The sequence below is a fragment of the Periophthalmus magnuspinnatus genome, chromosome 22 (genome assembly GCF_009829125.3).
Source record: "Periophthalmus magnuspinnatus isolate fPerMag1 chromosome 22, fPerMag1.2.pri, whole genome shotgun sequence".
In the NCBI taxonomy this organism is placed as follows: Eukaryota; Metazoa; Chordata; class Actinopteri; order Gobiiformes; family Gobiidae; genus Periophthalmus; species Periophthalmus magnuspinnatus.
In genome coordinates, this window is record NC_047147.1 from 468,687 (window position 1) to 492,068 (window position 23,382).

At 40.4% G+C, this 23,382-nt stretch overlaps 2 protein-coding genes across 2 annotated transcripts in view; one reads left to right on the top strand and one right to left on the bottom strand.

Moving 5' to 3' along the window:
- Positions 1-77: 77 nt before the first annotated feature.
- On the top strand, positions 78-17,647 carry LOC117390623 (lysophosphatidylserine lipase ABHD12-like). Its single transcript, XM_033988399.2, has 13 exons — positions 78-162; positions 1,356-1,558; positions 7,821-7,923; positions 9,651-9,773; positions 13,647-13,677; positions 14,057-14,102; positions 14,381-14,510; positions 15,074-15,111; positions 15,222-15,301; positions 15,740-15,822; positions 15,907-15,985; positions 16,235-16,368; positions 16,467-17,647. Exons 2-13 carry the CDS (start codon positions 1,456-1,458, stop codon positions 16,495-16,497), a joined length of 981 nt encoding a protein of 326 aa, XP_033844290.1. The 5' UTR covers positions 78-162; positions 1,356-1,455; the 3' UTR covers positions 16,498-17,647.
- A 491-nt stretch (positions 17,648-18,138) lies between these two features.
- The window catches only part of pygl (phosphorylase, glycogen, liver), a 29,753-nt gene continuing 24,509 nt past the window's right edge, over positions 18,139-23,382 (bottom strand). Inside the window, exons 15-20 of the mRNA XM_033987991.2 lie at positions 22,617-22,675; positions 20,769-20,910; positions 19,880-20,087; positions 19,078-19,212; positions 18,868-18,934; positions 18,139-18,318 (exon numbers count right to left, since the gene is read on the bottom strand). Of these exons, the coding sequence (XP_033843882.1) occupies positions 18,148-18,318; positions 18,868-18,934; positions 19,078-19,212; positions 19,880-20,087; positions 20,769-20,910; positions 22,617-22,675 (782 nt within the window). The 3' untranslated portion in view covers positions 18,139-18,147. The remainder of the gene's footprint in view (positions 18,319-18,867; positions 18,935-19,077; positions 19,213-19,879; positions 20,088-20,768; positions 20,911-22,616; positions 22,676-23,382) is intronic.

Here is a 23,382-nt window from a genome sequence, read left to right on the forward strand (position 1 = left end):
CCCCCTGCGGACTCCAGACCGGAACAACAACACAGCCTGCACAACTCGAGCTTTTATAATTAGCATGCTTTTCCAAGTTTCAACAAGTTTAGATAATTAGGATATAAATTTAGATTGTTTTTTAACAGCTTTTCCACATCCAGGTTGTTTGGAGCCTACCTGGTTAGTGTATTCCTAGTTTTGCAGCCCATCGAGTTTGTGTATTGGTTATTTATGCTTCCAGCTAACTAAACTATCTTTTGGCCTTTTTATAGATGGTATATTAATAATAAGCAGCATGCATTTCACACTTTGTAGAAAGCAGTTGGCTGAGGTTGAACTGAGAATTATGAACTTCTAAGGATGTTTCCTCGAATGTTTCCTTGATCGTCAGCCTTGTACTAAACCAGAGCACACTGTAATCCCAACAATAAGGAGCTCTGTTGTACCTGTTATTCTTGCCTGGTTGTAAAGCATTGTGCGGGCATGTCAGGCTGAGCAGAGGTGGATAAAATCTGTCTAAAAAGGAGGGAACATCTTTTGACAGATATTATGTTGTCATTATCAGCCAGCCTGCCTTATGAAGTTTATAATGGAATGTGACTAGAAAAACTTTGCTTTTATAACAATTTTTGGTAGTTCAAAGCATGTTTGTCTGCTTGAACCTCTGCTTCCTCTAATGGCATTTGATTTATATGGCTTTGTTCACCCTAGTTTGTGAAATAAATGCAAAAGCAGGCTAGTTTTTAATATATATTTCAAGTTGCGTTCACATTTATCCTGGTTTGAGCCCAGTTTAGTCCTGATGTAGACACAGTTTGGTCCTGTTCTAGTCCTGGTTTAGTCCAGGTTTAGACCAGTTTTACTCTTACTTACTTTCAGTATAACACGTTGATATATTAGGGTGGACGTAGGTTTGCCGTTAGGGTTGTCAACAATCAAATATTAATTGATACTAAAACTAGTATAGAAACTAGATACTCATTTGGCCAAGTATTGATACTGAAAAAGTCCCAATCACAGGAAAGAATTGAACCTTTCCCGAATATGTTTATAATGATGTATCTCTGTATGTTTCACAAGTATAAGACACATAGACTAGTATACACTCATGGACCACTATGAATCTAATGGACACTGAGGGATTACACAGATATAAGGCCAGATATAAGAAAGTGCTGCAATTTAATGTCTAAAATGACCTTCTGTTGTCTAAATAACATATGTTTTTAATTATCTTTGTGATATCGGAATCGGTATCGAATATTGAGTCTATTCCTTAGTATCAAAATCAAGTTTGAAATTTGAGTGTTGTGTCAACTGTATGTGCCATTGATTTGAAATGAACTTTGGCTTCCTTTCTGTGTGTTCTGCAGCTCAGCCGGGTTGAGGAGGAGCGCTCTGTGGAGTGACTTTTTAAACTGAGAAAAGATAGGAGCCTGTGTTTGTTTTGAAAGCCTGAAAAGCTGCAACAAAATGAAGAAAGTCCTTGTGTTTTTCTTCACTCTCTACATCTCTGGACCTGTCATACTGTTCCTGTTCCCTTGGATCCTGGGGCATGCGATATTTGCTCATTGGTGTAAGTGAAACACAAAACAATATTTCAGAACTAAACGTACAGCTGTGTAACTGCTGCAAACACATCTATTATGTCCAAAGACTTCAATGATATTTGTACTTCTACTTTTTGTTACGTAAGTTGAGATAAGCAAACATTTTCAACTTAGTTATGCCAAGTGGTTCAGCTGATTTTGTTGTAAGATTGATTAAAAGTGCATGATGTAACTTTTCTGATAGGTGTGCTATTTGCTTGTTTCCATTAAGATGGAAATGTTATTGCCTTGAAGGTCCCACCGTATGATATTAGTAAATTAATTTATTTCCATGGAGGCATGCAGATGACACAAGGCCAAGATGCACAATTCAAATCTGTGGAGAGGTTACCACATTCACAGAAAGAAAGCATGTTTTCAATGTATTTTAAGGAATTAAAATACCTAGAACAGAATAAATCCAAGACAAATACCTTTAATGCCATTCTGTGATACACTCCAGCCAAAATAATAACATCTCCATAGAGACAAGTAGGTGGCAGACCCTTCCTAACCTGAAAAGTTCTATAGTGCACCTTTAAATGTAGTTTAAACATATCACTGAACATAACGTGATCGTTGAAGCTGTGTTTTTATCTCTGTTGTTCACTGAGCTGAGGCTGCCCTTTTGCACACATGTGAGAGTGGCAGGTTTCTATTTACCTTGTATCTGATATGAACATGATTATTAATGAGGCTATGGAGCTGCACCAGGTTAACCACAGGATTGGAGGATTGATTCTCGCCCTGACCTGCTGCATACAGTCGTGTCCTTAGCATGACACCTCACCCAGATATGAATTCAAAATATTGCTTTTGGAAATTTCTTACAATAATACAATATGATTGATTAGGAGAAGGCTTTATATCTTCAGATTTTACTTTTAGAATATAACAAATCTATGCAAACAAGAATGAAATATTTAATTTAAAAGCTGCCATTTTCTAAGCTAGAAAAAGCATTACAATCTATTACGGGCAGCAGTGTGTCAATTATTCAAAACAAGACAAAAATATAGCTTTCATAAGAAGTTGCCATTAACTAACAGGAGCAGGAATCTACTCAAACTAAACAAGTTAAAGTTAAGTTAAAGTTGTAAAATAAGACAAGAAAGTGGTTCCGGTGTAGGTGAGGTTTTTACTGAATGCAATGATTAATGCAAGAAAATTATATTCTGTCAGCTGAACAAAACACAAGCTCTGGGACCTACCTGGACGACTCAGGGATTACACGGACATGAATGCAATGGTGTTATTAAGAGATTAAAATGAGCTATTCATTTCTTACTTTACAATGTAAATGAAATAACCATTACACAAACAGCTCATGTGTTCCATTCAAAATTCCACATGAATGGTGAGTCTCTTGCGTCACTCTCAAAATGTCACATAGTGTCCATTTCAACCTCTTTAAATCAAATCATTTCATTATTGCATAGTACAAGACATAGGCAAACAAAAGCTAATGAAATCTACCCACTGTGTTTACAATGTGAGACTTATTTACCACTCCCCCCTTGAACTGCCACCGTGGTGGGGGAGTTTGCGTACCCAAATCATCCTAGGAGCTATGTTGCCTGGGGTATTATGCCCCTGGTAAGGTCTTCCATGGCAAACAGGTCCTAGGTGACGGGTCAGACAAAGAGCAGTTCCCAGTATCCCTATGATGAGTAACATAACGAGGATTGTGACCTCGCCCGTTATGGCGCAGCTGGGGCCCCACCCTGGAGCCAGGCCTGGGGTTGGGGCTCGAATGCGAGCGCCTGGTGGCCGGCCGACATGGGTCCGCCCTCCTGTAGGCTCACCACCCACAGATGGTCTCATAGGGGTTGGGTGCTAAGAGGACTGGGCAGCGGTCGAAGAAGCGTGTCTCGACGACCTGGTCCACAGACACAGCATCTGGCTGTAGCAACGTGGAATGCCACTTTGCTCGTTCAGGAGGTTGAGAGGTACCGGCTAGATGTAGTCGGGCTCACCTCCACGCACAGCTTGAGCTATGGTACCCAACTCCTTGAGAGGGGTTGGACCCTCCACTTCTCTGGTGTTGCCCATGGGGGGAGCTGGTGTGGGCTTGCTTATTGCCCCACAGTTCAGCCGTCATGTGTTGGAGTCCACCCCGGTGGAGGCGTCCCTGCGCCTTTGTGTAGGGGACAGGTCTCTCACTGTTGTGTTGGCCTATGGGCCGAACAGCAGTGTTGTGTACCTGGCCTTCTTGGAGTCCCTGGGAGGAGTACTAGACAGTGCACCTACTGGGGACTCCATTGTTCTACTGGGGGACTTCAACGCCCACGTGGGCAACACCAGTTACACCTGGAGGGGCGTGATCGGGAAGAACGGCCTCCCTGATCTGAACCCGAGCAGTGTTTTGTTATTGGACTTCTGTGCTAGTCACAGGTTGTCCATAACAAATACCATGTTTGAGCACGAGGCACCAGGACACCCTAGTTCGGAGGTCGATGATCGACTTTGTGGTCATGTCATCCGACCTTCGGCCGTGTGTCTTGGACACTCGGGTGAAGAGAGGGGCAGAGCTGTCAACCGGTCACCACCTGGTTGTGAGTTAGATCTGCTGGGAGGGGAGGAAGCGTATCGTGAGGGTCTGTTGGGAACGTCTGGTGGAACCCTCTGTCAGCAGGGTCTTCAACTCACGCCTCTGGGAGAGCTTGTCCCATATCCCGGGGGAGGTTGGAGACATGAGGCAGAGGCAAAAACTCGGGGTTGGGAGGAGTTCGGGGAGGCCATGGAGGAGAACTATCGGTCGGCCTCGAAGAAATTCTGGCAAAACGTCTGACGCCTCAGGAGGGGGAAGCAGTGCTTCACCAACACTGTTTACAGTGTGGGTGGAGAGCTGCTGACCTCAACTGGGGACATAGTTGGGCGGTAGAAAGAATACTTTGAGGATCTCCTCAATCCCACTGTCACGTCTTCGGAGGAGGAAGCAGAGTTTGAGGACTCAAGGGTGGACTCACCCTGGCTGAAGTCATTGAGGTGGTTGGCAAGCTCCTCGGTGGCAAGGCTTCGGGGGTGGATGAGATCCGTCCTGAGTGTCTTAAATCCCTGGATGTTGCGGGGCTGTCTTGGCTGACACGTCTCTGCAACATCGCGTGGCGGTCGGGGACAGTACCTGTGGAATGGCAGACCGGGGTGGTGGTCCCTCTGTATAAGGAGCGGGACCGGAGGGTGTGTTCCAATTACAGGGGAATCACACTCCTCAGCCTTCCCGGTAAGGTCTATTCCAGGGTACTGGAGAGGAGAATCCGACCGATAGTCGAACCTCAGATTCAGGAGGAGCAGTGTGGGTTTCATCCTGGTCGCAAAACACTGGACCAGCTCTATACTCTCCATCGGGTCCTTGAGGGTTCATGGGAGTTTGTCTAACCAGTCCACATGTGTTTTGTGGATCTGGAGAAGACATTCGACCGTGTCCCTCGTGGTGTCCTTTGGGGAGTGCTCTGGGAGTATGGGGTCCGGGGCCATTTGCTAAGGGCTATCGGGTCCCTGTATGACCGGAGCAGGAGCTGTGTTCGCATTGCCGGCAGTAAGTCAGACCTATTCCCGGTGCATGTTGGACTCTGCCAGGGCTGCCCTTTGTCACTGGTTGTGTTCATTATATTTATGGACAGAATTTCTAGGCGCAGCCAGGGGCCGGAGGGGGTCTGGTTCAGGAACCACAGGATTTCATCTCTGCTGTTTGCAGATGATGTTGTCCTGATGGTTTCGTCGAGTCAGGACCTGCAGCAGGCACTGGGGCGGCTTGTAACAGAGTGTGAAGCAACTGGGATGAGAATCAGCTCCTCCAAATCTGAGGCCATGGTTCTTGACTGGAAAACGGTGACTTGCCCTCTCCGGGTGGGTGGAGAGTCTCTGCCTCAAGTGGAGGAGTTTAAGTATCGGGGTCTTGTACACGAGTGAGGGAAGGATGGAGCGTGAGATTGACAGGCGGATCGGTGCAGCGTCTGCAGTGATGCGGTCGCTGCATCGGACCGTATCGGACCGAGCTGAGCCAGAAGGCAATGCTCTCGATCTACATTCCTACCCTCATTTATGGTAATGAGCTTTGGGTAATGACCGAAAGGACAATATCACGGATACAAGCGGCCGAAATGAGTTTCCTCCGCAGGGTGGCTCCTCACTCTATCTCCCTGTGAGATAGGGTGAGGAGCTCGGTCACACGGAAGGAGCTCGGAGTAGAGCTGCTGCTGAAACTGCTGCCTCCGCGACCCAGCCCCGGATAAAGCGGAAGAAATTGAATGGATGGATGGACTTATTTACCAAATGTACTATTTTAAAACCAATAACTAAACAACAGATTCAAGTTCACACTCTGGAAAGATGTTTAACACTGAGATGGAGAACAGCAACTTTTTCTATGTGAGAAATAGCCTTAACAATTGTACAACAAATGTAAATGTTTTGACCTGGTTTATATTGGTTAATATCTGTGTCATACTGGGCCCATCACAGAGGCAGCACATGGGTCAGTCAGTAGTGGCAGTAATAGTTCAACATAAGGCAAGGCAAGTTTATTTGTACAACACAATTGGTACACAGAGTAATTCAAAGTGTTTTACAGAATAAGAAAAACAATAAAATCACAATACAACAAATCAAAACAAAAATGATCACAAATAATCATCATAAAATGAACTTCAAAAGAGAAGAGGCAGAATAAAGCCCTTTCAGTCACATGTAGCTAAATAGAACCGTTTGAGCCTGGATTTAAACATTGTCAGAGTAGAGGCCTGTCTCACATCTTCAGGAAGACTGTTCCAGAAAAAAACTGAAACAGTGATTCAGCATGTTTAGTCCTGGTTTAGTCCTGGTTTATCCCCGGTTTTCATCCCACTTTAGTCCTGGTTTAGTCTTGGTTTAGTCTTGGTTTAGTACTAGTTTTGTCCTGGTTTAGTCCATGTTTAGTCCATGTTTAGTCCTGGTTTAGTCCTGGTTAAGTCCTGGTTTAGTCCCAGTTTAGTTCATGTTTTTTGCACTTTTTGGCGTGTCTGCTCGGGGCTTTAAAGGGCCTGTACCTGATCTGTTTTAATGAGGAATGCACCGATTCAGCTTTTTTTGTTGTTGTTTTAGTTTCGATACCGATATCAGTATTTTGACTTTAAATATCTGACAATATTCAATATCAACCAAAACCAGTGTAGGGACGGAAAATTACACTTATTTCCTTAAAACACAATTAGGGTATTACACAAGAGATCCAATAGTGTTATGTAACTGTTTTTTTATGCTTCAAATAACTAAAGATATTCTAGGACAAAGTCAGTCTGTAAATAGTCTTATTACATTCAGTTAAAGTGTCTAACCACGATATCATCTTATTGATATTTGATGCCAGTATCGGTATCAGTGCATCGATAGTTTTAATCCAGAGCAAATATATTGTAAAAGCGGTTGAGGGTTAAAATGAGACTGCCATCTGCTGTTTGCAACTAGTTATGGGGTGTTTTAATTCTCTGTAAATCTGGAAGTGCAAATGCTAATGTTTGCTAGTTTCACTGCGACTGTAACTCTGGTCAAAGCATTTATAAACTCATAGTGGTGAACAATTAAGATGCTTATTAGGGCTCAAAATTGACTAGTTAAGTTTTTTCAAAGCAAAAGTTGGGTACAGCACCTTTTAAAACTCAAGCATGTTTTTAATAAGAAACAATGAAACTGAAAAATATAATAAACTGATCAAGAAAAAACATAGTGATGACTTTTTACCGTATTACCCAGTTTTGGTTCATCTGGAATCAGACGTGTACCATTAAACACAGGTGTATTCACTCACACTGCTTCGCACTTCATACTATACTTATTCTTATTCTTATTTCATGACACTTTATTCTTATTGCACAAATTTTATTCTTATTTAAATGACTTTTTATTCTTATTCTTAAATTCTATCCCGTGGTTGTGGCATCTTGTAACTAAGAGAATTTCCCTTCGGGGATCAATAAAAGTGATTCTGATTCTGATTCTGATTTCTATCCTCTACCCCCTCAGCCCCTATGTTTTATCTCACACACTGAGCACCCCCAAACTTAAGTATTTTTGTTTTATGATACTGATGTCCAAAATCCTCCACAACATCCGCAACTTAAGGGTCAAAAATTGACTACAAAGAAAATTTTTATTCTGATATTTATCACTTTAAAATCTTAAACTAGTCTAAGCACCCTCTGCCAGCCACCCTGTACTGCATGTTGCCAAACACTACACTAACACTCCACTTACCTTTTGTATTTTCTCCAGACTCTGCTCCATTTGGCGTTGATCTGAGCCGGCCGAATGACGTCCTGAATCACACTGTTAATTTCTACCTCAACACTGAAAAAGATATTTCAGTTGGAGTGTGGTAGGTCCTTTTGTTCAATCTTTTGTAGATTAATCGATAATATTGTAATAATCTTGTACATATTTTGCACAAATGATTTTGAAAATAAGATGGAATAGTATTCATTGAGCTATCTTAGACTGCTCTTAGTGACCTGCAGTGCTGTTTTCTGTTATCTCTACTTGCATGTGGTGGTGTTTTGGTGTCTATGGTCTCCTAGGAGGTTAGCTCAACATTTCCAGCCAATGGGAAGGCAGCCCTGGGGATGTTAAAGAGGCCATACGACGAATAGGGCCCTCAGCTGATTATGTCATTCTCAAAAATGAAGGAAGGAGAGTGTAAACATGTTCATTATTTTAAAATTTTCTCAAAATCTGAACACATGCGCAAGTTGTTGGTTCAGTGTCAGCTAGAACAAGTGCATTCTGTTGTTGTATCCATTAATAATTTATCGCTCACTTACTTTTATTTATGCAGTTTATATACCACATTTATTATCACAGTCTATGTTTCATCTGAAAGCCATATATTAATTATTTAAACCAGTGGTTCTTAAACATTTCACACCAGGTACCATCTTGTCAAAGGTTCTTTGCCACGCAGAACTGACTCTTGTATCTTTAATCCATGTTCTAATGCTGTTACCTCCTCAAAAACAGATCTGGAGTTGTGTTTTGTTTCATTCACATTCATGTTTGAGCAACACTTTCTTAGACTGTCGACATCTCCAAAGCTCAAAATGCTTTGTTAACAGCTCCTTTTATGTTTAGTTCAGTAGAGACTGACAATTCCATGGCTGAAATGATCCAAATGATTCTAGTGAAGGTGTGTGGAGTTTAAAAACACAGTGGAGCACTTCCTGTATTATCACATGATGACATCACAAGGAGGAACAGAGTGTTTTCATTGATTGATTGTGAGAAGAACTCAGCCTAAATATGCAGGTTTGTGTGTTAAACATGTGTGAATGAAACAAAACACAACTCCAGGTCTGTTTGAGATGAGGAAACAAAATTAGATCTGAGAATAGTCTGATATGGTCCATTTAAATATTCAGCTTTGAAAGTAGAACCAAAGCTATTTAATTCAATTTTACTAAAGTTTATTTCTACATTCACATTTAAACAACTTCAGTTGTGCTTCACATGAATGTCAACAAAAAACAAATATACACCGAACATGATACATAGGAAAAGAACAATAAAACACCAAGATACCCTGTGTAGATAGTGTTAAATGCCAGGGAGAAGAGGTGGGCTTTCAGTTTTTAGTGTTAGAGTGTACACTAGGCCAAAGCCAGGACTGAAGCATGTCTAAACTGGGTATACATCAGATCTGGTTTTCAGATCTTACTGGCCATTTAGACATTTAAAAACAAACATAATCTGCCATGGAAATGACTATTTCAATACTTCACAGCTCAAATCTTCTAACGTAAAAAGCAAAGAACAAAGATCTCCCCATTATTGGAAAGAAAATGTACCTGCCACGATATATGAGACATAAAATAAAGTATAGTTTGTTATAGTGAGTACTGTGAGAGGCCAAGCTACAGGTAAAATCTATATACATACAGGACACACCCCCACCCCCACCCCCCCATATATATATATATATATATATATATATATATATATATATATATATATATATATATATTCATATTTATTTCACATTTATCACATTGATTACTTGTGACTTCGTGTTATCCATTACCCTCTTGTTTATGCAGTGCTTTGGTCTCGTAGGCACACACTCCCCTCCAGCCAATGGGAGGCCGCCCGAGGGAGGACCAGCCCAGAGTGGTACAGAGCTGCTTTGATAGACGCTCGCCCTGTTATTATCTTTCTCCATGGCAACGGAGGAACCAGGTGGGACAAGAGTACAAGAGTGGAGAGCTAGGGACCCTTCAGTTTTGTCTCTAGGGCATTGAGGTGGTTAGTGCTACATTAACATATTTATTTATTTAGATATGTAGAACTTTTTTTTCAATGATGATAATGATAATAAAAACAAGTCATTTTGTATAAGGTAATTTTCAAGACAAATGGTACTTTCTTCATGTGGTCTTATTCTAGTTCTGTCTGTAGATTAAGATAATTTTAAACTATTCTGGAAACCTTTAGTCAGTTATTCAAGTTATCCAGTTTTGTGTGTGTGATTTTTTTTCAGGTAGCATAAATGATAAAACAGGTGCACTGTTCATGGAAATGATACACTTTGAAAATGCCTCATGTTCTGATGTTGATGATTTGTTGAACTCTGTAACTTCGAGTGTTTTGAATGTTCTGGACACCATTGCCCCGATGAAGGTTAAAATGATTAAATATAAGCAGAAAGCGCCGTGGAGGAATGATGACTCGGTCAGGGCACAGAAAAGGGAGTGCCGGAGGGCCGAGCGGGAATGGCACAAGTCAAAGCTCCAGGTTCATTTTGAGATTTACAGAGAAAAAATGTACATGTACAACCACAGTTTATGTAGAACAAGGCAAACGTATTTTTCTGACATTATTGGAAATTGTAGTAACAACTTATGTCCTGTTTGCTACAGTGAACAGATTAACAAACCCTCCAGCTCCACTGCCGTTAGAACTAATTTCCTCATCTAAGTGCAATGAGTTTGCAGTATTCTTTAATGACAAGGTTCAGGGCATTAAAAATGCCATAAATTCCACAACGCAAATAACAACCCAGCACCCACCTAGACACTTAGAGCTGACTCACTTTGCACCTGTAACTGATAAAACTGTCCAAGAGATTGTCACCAGTCTGAGTTCATCTACATGCTGCCTCGATGTGCTACCCACTAAATTTTTAAAGTCTGTGCTCAACAGTTTGCTGTCACCACTCACTCTCATAGTTAATATGTCACTTCAATCTGGAACATTCCCAAGCACTTTGCGGTTATCAAGCCTCTCCTAAAGAAGAGCAGTCTTGATGCCACAATATTGAACAATTATCGACCGATCTCAAATCTGCCATTTTTAGGCAAAGTCCTCGAAAAAGTTGTTTACCAACAGCTTATTAACTTCCTCGAAATGAACAACTCCTCTGATGTCTTCCAATCAGGTTTTAGACCCCACCACAGCACTGAGACTGCTCTTATCAAGGTGAAAAATGACATCCGCCTGAACACTGATGCAGGCAAAGTCTCGGTCTTGATCCTGTTAGATCTGAGTGTTGCCTTTGACACTGTGGATCATGGGATCCTCTTACAGAGACTAGGGGACTGGGTGGGCATCTCTGGTACTGCACTAAACTGGTTCAAGTCCTATTTAGAAAACAGGGAGTACTTTGTTGAAATTGGAAAATGTATATCAGATAAAATGTCCCTGACCCGTGGGGTGCCCCAGGGTTCAATCCTGGGACCCCTGCTGTTCAATCTCTACATGCTGCTTTTAGGCCAGTTAATACGCAGCAATAATGTGTCTTACCACAACTCTGCAGATGACACTCAGATCTATGTCTCACTAGCAGCAGGTGAATATGGACCAGTGGATTCACTCTGCCACTGCATCCAACAGATCAGTGTGTGGATGCAAAACAACTTTCTCCAGCTAAACTCAGACAAGACTGAAGTCATAATCTTTGGCCCACAGAAATATAGAGAAAGTGTCAACAGTCACCTCCAGTCTCTCTCTCTAAAACCTTCACATCAGGCTAGAAATCTAGGGGTAATAATGGACTCAGACTCGAACTTTTTACCACCTAAAGAACATGTCAAAAATCAAAGGTTTACTGTCAAAACCAGACTTAGAGAGACTTATCCATGCATTTGTCTCCAGTAGGTTAGACTACTGTAACGGCCTGCTCACTGGCCTCTCCAAACGAGCCTTAACACAGCTGCAGTACATCCAGAACGCTGCTGCTCGGGTCCTGACTAGAACCAGGAAGTATGAGCACATAAGTCCTGTGCTCAGGTCTCTGCACTGGCTTCCTGTAGCTCAAAGAATAGACTTTAAAGCAGCTCTGCTTGTGTATAAGTGTCTCCATGGCCTAGGTCCAAAGTATATCTCCGACATGTTTGTGCCATATGAACCATCTCACACTCTGAGGACTTCAGGGACAGGCCTCCTGCTGGTGCCCAGAGTCAGGACTAAACATGGGGAATCAGCATTTCAGTTTTATGCAGCTAAAACTTGGAACAGTCTCCCTGAAGATGTGAGACAGGCCTCTACTTTGACAATGTTTAAATCCAGGCTCAAAACAGTTCTGTTTAGTTGTGCAGACGACTGAAAGGTTTTTATTCTGCCTCTTCTCCTTTAATGGTAATTTTATGATGACAAAAGAAACATGGACTGACGGACTTTTATTAGACATAGTAAAGTGACAGGAAAGTTTTGAAAAGTAATGGGAAAGTTCTTAAACTGAGCAAGACAGTGTTTAAAGAGTGCAAGAGAGAGTTTTTAAAGGGTGCAAACGAGTGGGTGAGAGAGTTGCAGATTGGGTGATTATTTATGTTTTGATTTGTTTGATTTTAATGTCTTTCTTATTCTGTAAAGCACTTTGAATTACCTTATGTACGAATTGTGCTATACAAATAAACTGTCATAACGGGCAGGTTTGGACCCAAAGTGCAGACCAGAGCGAGTTTAAACAGTGTTTATTTACAGGAGGTGAAAATACAGTCTTTAACAGTTCACAAAGCAGGTACATGAACCGGGGAGCGGAAGACGGGTCAGGCAGGTGCGGTGCAGGGAAGACGGGCAGAACAGGACCAGGACGAGGACCAGGACGGGCACAGTACCGGGACAGGCAGGACAGGCGGAGACCAGAGCGGAGACCAGGCGACAGCCAGGGAGCAGGACAGGACGGAGGACGAGACGAGCAGGAGACGACACCAGGACAGGAACGTAGGAGCTGGAGCTGGGCGAGCAGAGGCAGGGGTCTGGAGAGTAGCAAAAATCCAAATAAGCGCATGCAAAAAGGCAACAGGAATCAAACAAGCTAGAGGCATTCACGTTGTACACGCGGACGGTCTGGTGCCGAGTGTAGTCTGCTCAGCTCCCAAATACTCAGCCGCAGGTGGTGCTGATTGCAGATGCGCTCCAGGTGCGCACGGGAGGAGAAGACCACTCCGCCCAGCTCCAGACACACAGGTAGGGGAGGGGGAGAGAGCACGGGAGGACAGGACAAACCGGCATCATGACATAAACTTGCCTTGCCTTGCCAATCATAATATAAAAGGACTGTATATATAAATGGATATAGCTAACACACTAGCTGCCGTGTTCAGTATAGGAAGTGCTCGTGGTCATTTTGGTCTAAAATGTTTGCATTAACCCACTCTACATGATCCTGATTTTTATTTCACTAAATTTCTGTAAATCAAGATATGAACATTAATAACAGACAAATCAGGCACCTTCTTTCAGCAACAGATTTGACTGACAGCATTGCTAAGTGCCCACTCTCTGCTAAACCAGTGGTGTGTGCGGGAAGGGCCTTACCTTCAACAGGCTCGCTCCAGATTTGCTCTTTGGTTGCTATGATACTTGCCTCGATGAGCTTCATTTGACTGGAGTGGTATATGTGTGTATATGTATAGAACCATAGATGTGAGACGGTGGACGGGGGCCATGTTAATTTCAAATATTCTTTATTCTAAAATGTAATAGTTTATGTATATTTTAGTTTAAGGCATTTGGCAGTTGGGGCAGTGTGAGTGTGGAGGCACAGACATAGAGCAGAGGTTTCAAAAGCACTTATGTTGGTTTAGCTTTTTTCTTTTTTTTTTTTTTCAGGGCAGCCAAACATAGAGTCGGCCTGGTTAAGGTTTGTGAAGCTCTTTTTATACAGCACTGGAAGTCCATTAAAGGTGCACACTTTTCTAAGTCCGTCACCTGTTTGTCTCCATGGAGATGCTATTGCTTTACTTGGAATGTTCCACAGTATGGCATCTAGTTTGCATTTCTTCAATTACAGGTGTTTGTTTTGCTTAAAAATAAAATGAAAATGTGCATCTTTACTGTGAGAGGGGTTGCGTCCCCACTGATCTGACCTGTAACTTGACCTGGTGGCTTCACTTGCTTGTCTTCATAGAGATATGTAATTTTAATGCCATAGTGTGGGGTAATTCGGACAAAGCAATACATTCCAATGGAGACAAGCCAGTGGCTGATCAAGCTGGTTATTCAAATGTTTTATGTTACAGAATCTAAGTGCCGCTGGGTTCCATGTGTTTTCTTTGGATTACAGAGGTAAAATTAGATTATTACTTGCACACATTTATAACATTGGTTGACAAATGTTTAGATAACAGTATAGTAATAATAACAATAATAATAATAATAATAATAGTATTGTAATAAATAAGTTAAGTTAAGATATATATTTAAAACTTATGACCCATATACCTGTTAGGATTCTGGGGTTGTTTTTGTATTTTTATTGAGTAAATATATGAAATGGTCAAATTAATCAAATGGAAAACAAAAAGTCTGTGATATTAAATGGATCCTGTATCTTTGTTGTTCAGGGTTTGGTGACTCCAGCGGCGATCCCACTGAAGAAGGAGTGACCAAGGACGCCCTCTACCTGTACCACTGGGTAAAGCAGCACAGCAGAGGGAACCAGATTTGCCTTTGGGGGCAGTCTCTGGGAACTGGGTCAGTTTACATGAAATAAAATCAAATAATAATAATAATAATAATTATACTAATGGCATTTTGAGTTAAAATGTTGTTGTTGCAACAGAAAACTAGAAAACAGAAATGACTATTATTAAACACACTGCTTAAACCTTTGTTGGTTCAAACTATAGATTAGATATATAAATGGACAAAGCTAACCTGCTAGCCACCGTGTTCCAAACAGGAAATGATCAAGCGTTAGCACCAGGTTTGATTGACAGCTAAGTGCCCGCTCCCTGCTAAACCAGCGGTGCGGGCGGGAAGGGGCATTACCTTCATCATCCTCGCTTTGGATTGGCTCTTTGGTTGCTATGATATGATGTCAGAATTCCAAATATGGAACTCTGCTCCAAATTGGCCACTATAACTGCTAGCCTCGAGGAGCTTCATTTGGAGCTGAATGCTGTGGGTGACGTCACATTCACTTAGTCCACTTCTTTATACAGTCTGTGGTTAAAGCCTTGATCATTTTACAATTGATACAACTGCATCCACAAGGACAGGGCATAGTTGATTCATGTATGTGTTTATGTACACAGGGTGGCCACAAACGCTGCGGTCAGATTACAAAAGCAAGGTAATTATTATATGAGCTTTATTTTTCATTTAGTATTTAAAAACAATATATTGTTTAAACGAAATAATTTTATAATCTTATATCTGTTATATTCTTATTGACCTCTCCAGGCTTTGCTGTTGATGCCGTCATCCTTCAAGCTGCATATACAAGAATAAGAGAAGTAGTTGCCATGGATACACTAGCTAAAGTAATCTAGTTTATTATAAATTAGTTAGGGATGCACCAATCTGATACTGAAAAATTTGCTGGATCAGATATTAGCTTCCAAATATCGGTTCAGACGATATCCTGGTTGGACGTATAATTGATGTAATAAGACTATTTACTGGTCCAGAAAGTCTCATGTTTAAATTTTGATTTACAGTATATGAAGTTGTTCTGTATTTACTTAAGAGATAAATAACCTCAACATAACACATTTGGATTAGCTTCGTCTTCTTTTATTTTAGCTTAAAGGAAATAAATGTTGTTTTTACTCTCTGCTCTGGTATCATTTGGTATCGGCAGATACTCAAAGCTATAGTATCGAAATCAGTATCGGAAATGAAAAAGCTGGATTGGTGCATCCCTAAAATTATTCAAAAAATTTGGGTATGAATTGATTTTGAATTTTTTTTTTTTTCAGCCATACATCTTCCTTCCTGGTTTTAAAAATCTGATTTGGACCATTATGGAAAAGATCAAAGTTGAATTTGCAAATGACAAAAAGTAAAAACTAAAAAGTTTGATTTCTAAAGTCATTTTCATGATTTATGTTGATCTTAATAATTGTGATTTTATTTTTTTTTCTAGTTTACAAACTTTGACAAGTCCTCTGCTCCTACTGCATGCAAAGGACGACACTGTAGTGCCTTATTACATGGCTCAAGAGGTAAGCTAAAAGTAAGCGATAAGTTAAAGTTGTAAAAGACGTAAGCTAACGTTAAAGTTGTAAAATGAAGTTTTAGTTGAAGTATTTCCTGATAATTCTAATACACATATGTTGCAGTTGTATGATAATTCTAATACACATATGTTGCAGTTGTATGATAATTCTAATACATATATGTTGCAGTTGTATGATAATTCTAATACATATATGTTGCAGTTGTATGATAATTCTAATACATATATGTTGCAGTTGTATGATATCTCAGTCCGCACTCACAGACACATAAACAGAGAGGACGAGGTGGAGCTGGTGTCCTTCAGTGAAGACCTGGGATACAACCACAGTGACCTTTATTTAAACCCACATCTGACAAACATCATAACGTGAGTAAAAGTAAAAAAAGAAAAAAAAGAAAAAGTAAACATTAAATGAGTTCAATAAAAACGATTGCATTTAAAATCTAAACTAATTTGATTTGCAGGAATTTCCTCGAAAAGCTTAAGCGGTGGTGACGCTCATCTGCAACGGAAACACATTGAAAACACATTGTCTAATTATAACTTGAATTAATTTCAATATGAAATCATTGTTTTGCACTACTTTTGTATCTAACCAATAAATGTTAAAAATGTACTTAAAGAGTAAAAAGTAAAAGTATTTCATGTTGATTTTGAGATCTATAATAAAGCTTCAAATGTCATGATTTTGATAAAAAATTCTGTTGAATTTTGTTCAACAGAAACAGTTGAACCATTTTGTTTCTGGCTGGTTTTATTTGTATATTTTAGTTGGAGACCTGCTGAAAAGGCTGAGGGTTTATTGAGCAAACAGTAATAAAAATACTTTCTGTCCTGTTCAAAATGTAGTGGAGTAGAAAGTACAGATACTGCTCTCAAATGTAGTGAAGGCAAAATTAAAAGTATCCACTTTAAAATGTATTTAGGTATACCTAATAATGTTACTTTAGAACAGTACTTTTACTACTTTTACTCTCTTACATTGTTCACTGGTCTTATGATGTATGTGGTAGTAGTAGTACACTGTGTACTATTGTGGGAGTAACTCAGATAATCTTACAAAGGCTGGTGATTTGGAACTACCGGGACCACATTTTTAAATATTTTATGTCAAAATCAACCCTGTGCAATATTTAGGGAAACATATAATTGGTTTTCTGAATAAAAACATGGTAACCTTGAATTAAAAAAGAAAAAACATTTCTTTTGTTTCAAATAGTATTTATTTGATTTAAATCTCAAAAGCATAGGTCCATGTCTCCACTGTAAAAAGAAATATCTGCATGATTCAGAATAGGTTGGGTTTATGTGACATCATAATATTCTAGGATTCCTTTAGTTTAAAGGTGCACGATGTAGCTTCTCTGGTGGAGAAGGTCCAGCTCCATGGAGATGTTATTGCTTTGCCTGGAACGTTCCACAGTCTGGCATTATGGTTATCTGACAACATTTAAATCCAGGCTCAAAACGGTTGTTTAGCTGTGCATATGACTGAAGTTCTGCACTCTTGTCTTTGACTGTTACCTTTTGCATGATTATGTTTTGATTTGTGTGATTTTAATGTCTTTCTTATTCTGTAAAACACTTCGTACAGCACAATTGGTCCACAGAGTAATTCAAATAAACTCATTTCTCTTCATCTTTGGTATTAAGCTGGTCAAACATGCATTTATTTCAATTACTGGTGTTTTTCTATCTCACAAACACTTCTGCTTATTTGTACGGAGTTAGAAAAGTGTAACACGATACAGTGGAACATTCTGGGCAAGGCTATGACAAGCAAAACTGAGATGGAGGTCAGGTCAGAACTCTGCTGTGGAATTTGCTGTTTAAGTGTCAGATGCAGATGTGTTGACCTGTTTTTTGTTGAATATCTCTGTAGTTACTGGGCCTCTCCACATGGATCAAAACTGGAGCAAAGTTCAATGTCTTCTCCGTCCGTATAAATAAACAAAGTGAGATATATTTTTTTAAACTTCAGAAACTGGTCACAAGACCCAACCTATTACAATCATTTGTAGTATTTGTGCCAAGAAAATAATGAGAACAGTGCAGTGACTGACGGGTACAGCAGTGTCTGTAGAGTGAAATGAGACAAAAACTTGGGTTAGTCAATGATGCTCTGAGCCCAGCTTTATGTTGGATCTAGGTGGTGAGGTGGTCGACGCGCAGAGGCTCACAGGGAGGAGAGATCTTGATGTTACTCGGCTCCACCCCCCAAATCTCACGAGCGTACTCAGCGATCGTCCTGTCACTCGAAAACTTCCCCGTCGCTGCGATGTTTCTGACCACCATCTTTGTCCACTCCACTGGATCCTGAAAAGAGACAAGTGGACATATTTTTACATGCACACCCACAGACTGTATAAAGAAGTGGACTAAGTGAGTGTGAAGGTGGGTTTTTATTTTAGACAAAGTGGCCAATTTAGAGCAGAGTTCCATATTTAGAATTCTGACTGTGAATATCATAGCAACTAAAGAGCCAATCCAGAGCGAGGCTGATGAAGGTAACGCCCCTTCCTGCCCACATCACTAGTTTAGGAGGGAGTGGGCGCTTAGCAACACTGTCAATCAAACCTGTTTGTTACCTGTGGGAGCGATCTCGGGTAAGAAGGCACCTGATTTGTCTTTTATTAATGTTCATATCTTGATTTACAGACAAAATAACCCCAGGATCAGGTAGAGCCGGTTAATACAAACATCTAAGACCAAAATGATGAGTCTAACAGCAGCAGTTACAGAGGGCACAGTTTTTCAATGTAAAGTGAATTGGAGCCAGAGTCTAAATTTTTTGAAGTCTTAATATTGTCCTGTTGTATCACTGACCTTAATGTAAATATAAGTGTCCTTCTTAAACAGTGTTACCTGGAAGAGTTTACTGACTCGCTCCTGGCATTTCATGTAGTCCTCAAAGTCAGCAAATACTTTGAATCTATGAGAAAACAAAACAGTAAGTTTGTTTGTAGTAGCAACAGCCGTAGTTATAGTTAGAAGTAGTAGTAGTAGTTGTAGTAGCTGTAGTAGTAGCTCTAGCAGTGGTAGTAGCAGTAGTAGTAGCAGTAGTAGTAGCATTACCGGTCATGTTTGAATAGCATGTTGGTGAGGTCTTTAAACATATTTGGATTTTTGGGGCTGAAGAATCCACTGGTGATCTGGTCCATCACCTGTTTGAGCTCTGGGATCTTCTCATAATACGTCATGGCATCGTATCTGAAGAGGAGAGAAATGATTATGATAATAATAATGATAATAATGATGATATTAATAGTCATCACAAATCCCTCATAACAGACCACATTCACACATATGTAAGGTGGGTTTTTATTTTAGACAAACGTTAAATATGCATCTTTGCTCTAGGTGGGCTCATGGGCTCGCTGACTTAACTCATAAGTTGGAGGTGGGCATGGTACCCGTTTGTCTCCATGGAGATATTAATGCTTTGCCTTGAATGTTCCACAGAATGGTATAAAACTGCTGTTTTTAACTATCCATCTCTATGGAGTCATGGAGGTGAAGTGCCACTAGAAATTTTACATGGTAGTTCTTTAAGTGTCTTGTGGAAGTAATAGGGTGAGAAAAAGTACTTTTATACTATTATATATTATAGTACTTTTTTATCTAGCTCCTGCACCTCCTCCACTCTCATGCTGAATATAAACATGTGTAGTAGTAGTAGTCGTAGTAGTCGCAGCAGCAGCAGTCACAGAAGTACTTTTACTCGTGGTACTTGTCCTCACCCTTTCTAGTCAGGTTCCTGCCCCTACTCTACTCTCATGCTGAATATAAACATGTTTATACTTAGAACATAGTAGTGGTGGGTGAGTAGTAGTAGTAATAGTAGTAGTAGTAACATTAATAGTTGTATATTTCTTACCCTTTCTCATCTAGCTCCTGCACCTCCTCCACCCTCATGCCGAATATAAACATGTTTTCTTCTCCGGCCTCTTCGGCCATCTCCACGTTTGCTCCGTCCATGGTGCCAATGGTCAGGGCGCCGTTCAACATAAACTTCATGTTCCCGGTGCCCGAGGCCTCTGTGCCCGCTGTGGAAATCTGCTCCGACAGGTCTGTGGCCGGGATCACTGCAGGAAGACGGGCCATGTTGGAATGATTCAAATACATTAAATTTATAAAGAAAGAAGCCTTGTTTGCATAATCTACATAAGTTAAAGGCCACGACAACGAGTATCATAGCGACCACAAAGCCAATCCAGAGCGAGGCTGGTGAAGGTAACGCCCATTTCAGTTTAGGTGCCTGAGTTGTCTCTTATTAATGTTCATATCTTGATTTACAGACACAATAGTGAAATAAAAACCCCAGGATCATGTAGAGGGTTAATACAAACATTTAAGAACAAAATGAGTCTGAAGCAGCAGAGACAGAGAGAGGACACACAGTTTTTCAATATAAAGTGAATTAGAGCAGGAGTCGATGGAGCAGAAGTGTGTGCCAATGAGCACTTGCTGCTTGGAATGTAGCGGATAGTGCGCTAGCTATGTCCATTTATATGTCTATGATTGGCCCTGAAAGAAAATTTGTCCTTTGAGTTTGACCCATCCTTTAGTGAAGCTGGTGCAACATCAGCCCATGTCCAGATCTTGAGCAAGGCTTGGTCAGGACACGGACAGAAGCAAATACAGATCAAACCCACAAAGCTGCCATACCACCACTTAATGCCAGGCTATGGAACATTCTAACCAAAGAAGTAACATCTCCAGGGAGACAAGCAGAAAAGTTATCCAGTGCACCATGCAGACTTTACCTTTTTCAGCCAGAGAGACTCTGTAGTTCTCCAAGAAGATGACTTTGAGTTTGTCTCCCACCAGAGGGTCGTGGTTCACCACATCAGCCACTGAAGTGATCAGTTTAATGATCACCTTTGCCATGTGGTATCCGGGGGCAGCCTGGAGGGAGCAACAGAGGACTACTACTTACACAGCATAAGGGGGTGCATTAAAAAAAAGACAAAATGTAGTATAGGGACTAACAGTAGTAATAATAGTAGAAGTTGCAGCAACAGAAGTACTGCCATCTGGATTAGAGCAGTACATATGGACTTGACCCTGGCTAGTTTACCTGAGGCCATATACAGTGGCTTGCAAAAGTATTCATACCCCTGGAACATTTTCAAATTTTGTCAAGTCACAACCACAAATTTAAATATTTTTTAATTTGCATTTTATGTGAATAGGTAACACAATGCAAAAGTATTGCCCCCAAGTCATTACTTTGTGGAACTGCCTTTTGCTGCAGTTTACAGCTGCAAGTCTTTGCACACCTGACTCAAATTTTTGCCCATTTTCTTGGCTTCTCTCTCAGATTTGATACAGACCATTTGTGAGCTGCAGTTTTCAGATCTTGCCACAGATTCTCAATTGGATTTAGGTTCAGACTTTGACTGGGCCATTCTAACACATGAATATGTTTTGCTTTAAATCATTCCATTGTCACTTTAGGATCGTTGTCCTGCTGGAAGGTGAACCTCCGCTCCAGTCTCAAGTCTTTTGCAGACTCCAAAGGGTTTTTTTTCCAAGTTTGACCTGTATTTAGCTCCATCCATCTTCCCATTGACTCTGACCAGCTTCACTGTTCCAGCTGAAGAAAAGCCCCCACAGCATGATGCTGCCTCCACTGTGTTAGACTGTGGGGATGGTGTGTTCAGAGTGATGTGCAGGGTTAGTTTTCCTCCACATGTAGCATTTTGCTTTTAGGCCAAAAAGTTTGATTTTGGTCTCATCAGACCAGAGCTTCTTCTGCCACATGTTTGCTGTGTCCTCCAAATGACTTCTAGCGAACTGTAAACAAGACTTCTTATGGATGGTTTTCAACAATGGCTTTCTTCTTGCCACTCTTCTATAAAGGCCAGATCTGTGTAATGCACGACTAATAGTTGTCCTGTGAACAGATTCCTCCACCTGAGCTGTGGATCTCTGCAGCTCTTCCAGAGTCACCATGAGCCTCCTGGCTGCATCTCTGATGAGTGTCTTCTTGTTCGTTCTGTAAGTTTTGGTGGACAGCCATGTCTGAGTAGGCTTGCAGTTGTGCCATATTCTTTCCATTTTTGGATGATGGATTGAACAGTGCTCCTTGAGATGTTCAACACTTGTTTGCTCCCCAACACTCTCTTAACAAACTTCTGTGGCCTTAATAATAGTAGTAGAAGTAAAAGAAGTAGTAATGACTGTAGTAGCAGTAGTATCAGAACAAACAATTTATTTAGTAACATCTAACAAATAGTGATTGTGGGTAATTCTATAGGCGAAACAATGCATGTATATTCATTTACACCATAATAAAATACACATACACAAAGATAATCATCATTTTATCTCCACAATGTCCAGAAAAAAACATCTTATCCAGAATATTCTCTGCTAGTGTAGTACAATTATATAAATTTTCTTATGAAAAAGTTCCATATTTATACATTAAAATATTCTGGATATGAATCATTATAATTTCAAACAACTTCAATATTAAATCAGGTTTAATAATTATTCTGACAAAATCATTAATCGCAATTATTTTGGCCATGATAATCGTGACGCCTACAGGAGAGGAGCTTAAATGTAGGACAAAGCATATGAAGTGTGTCCATGTTTGTGTGTACCTTTCCCCCGATGATCACAGTCCGAGGGGTGAAGGGGGCGGCCGGGTTCATGCGGATTTCTATGAAAGAAAAAATAAAAATAAAAATCAATAACCAGAGCAGGTTTAACCACACTATTAAAAATGTATGAGGTGTCCATGAAGTCTCTTTACAGTTTTAAGATTTAATTACAAAGGCAACTGATTAAATATATTACATTTGTTCTGTTCAGTGCTCGGTGGTTACAGTGGTCCCTCGCTATATCGTAGTTCACCTTTTGTGGTCTCCCGGTTTCTCAGATTTTTCCATTGTAATTCAACATGCTCTTTTACAGTGTATGAACATGCATTGTCTTCTGCGTCCCGACCGACCAAGGGACTGCAGACCACCGTCACTCAATCTCCTCCATGTCTCCCGCACAGCACAGAACGCATTCAGACAAATTTCCATAAATGCTTGATCAACACTACAGACACTGAAATATGCGTCAGAGTCGCTATTAACTAATTAAACAAGAGAGAAAAGTGAGAAAATGTTAATGTCTGTCTGATAAAAGTGTATTAAGTGTGTGGTGAGGGGTTTTCAGCCTTAAAACATATATAATAATTGTAAAAAATAAAAGTGACTACTTCATGGATTTCGCCTATTGTGGGTTATTTTTAGAATGTAACCAGGGACCACTACAATACAAAATGTTCATGAATCTAACTCTTACTATATTCCCATATGGAAATTTCCAGCTCCTTTTTAGAGACAGACTATAATTTGAATGTTGTTGAGACTTGCT

What these genes read in the sequence shown, in the direction of transcription:
- LOC117390623 (XM_033988399.2), top strand. Translation starts at nt 1,456, where the DNA reads ATGAAGAAAGTCCTTGTGTTTTTCTTCACTCTCTACATCTCTGGACCT. An exon ending in GTTTTCTTTGGATTACAGAG is followed by an intron (nt 14,103 to 14,380) that starts GTAAAATTAGAT and finishes TTTGTTGTTCAG; the next exon opens with GGTTTGGTGACTCCAGCGGC. An exon ending in CATCTGACAAACATCATAAC is followed by an intron (nt 16,369 to 16,466) that starts GTGAGTAAAAGT and finishes TTTGATTTGCAG; the next exon opens with GAATTTCCTCGAAAAGCTTA.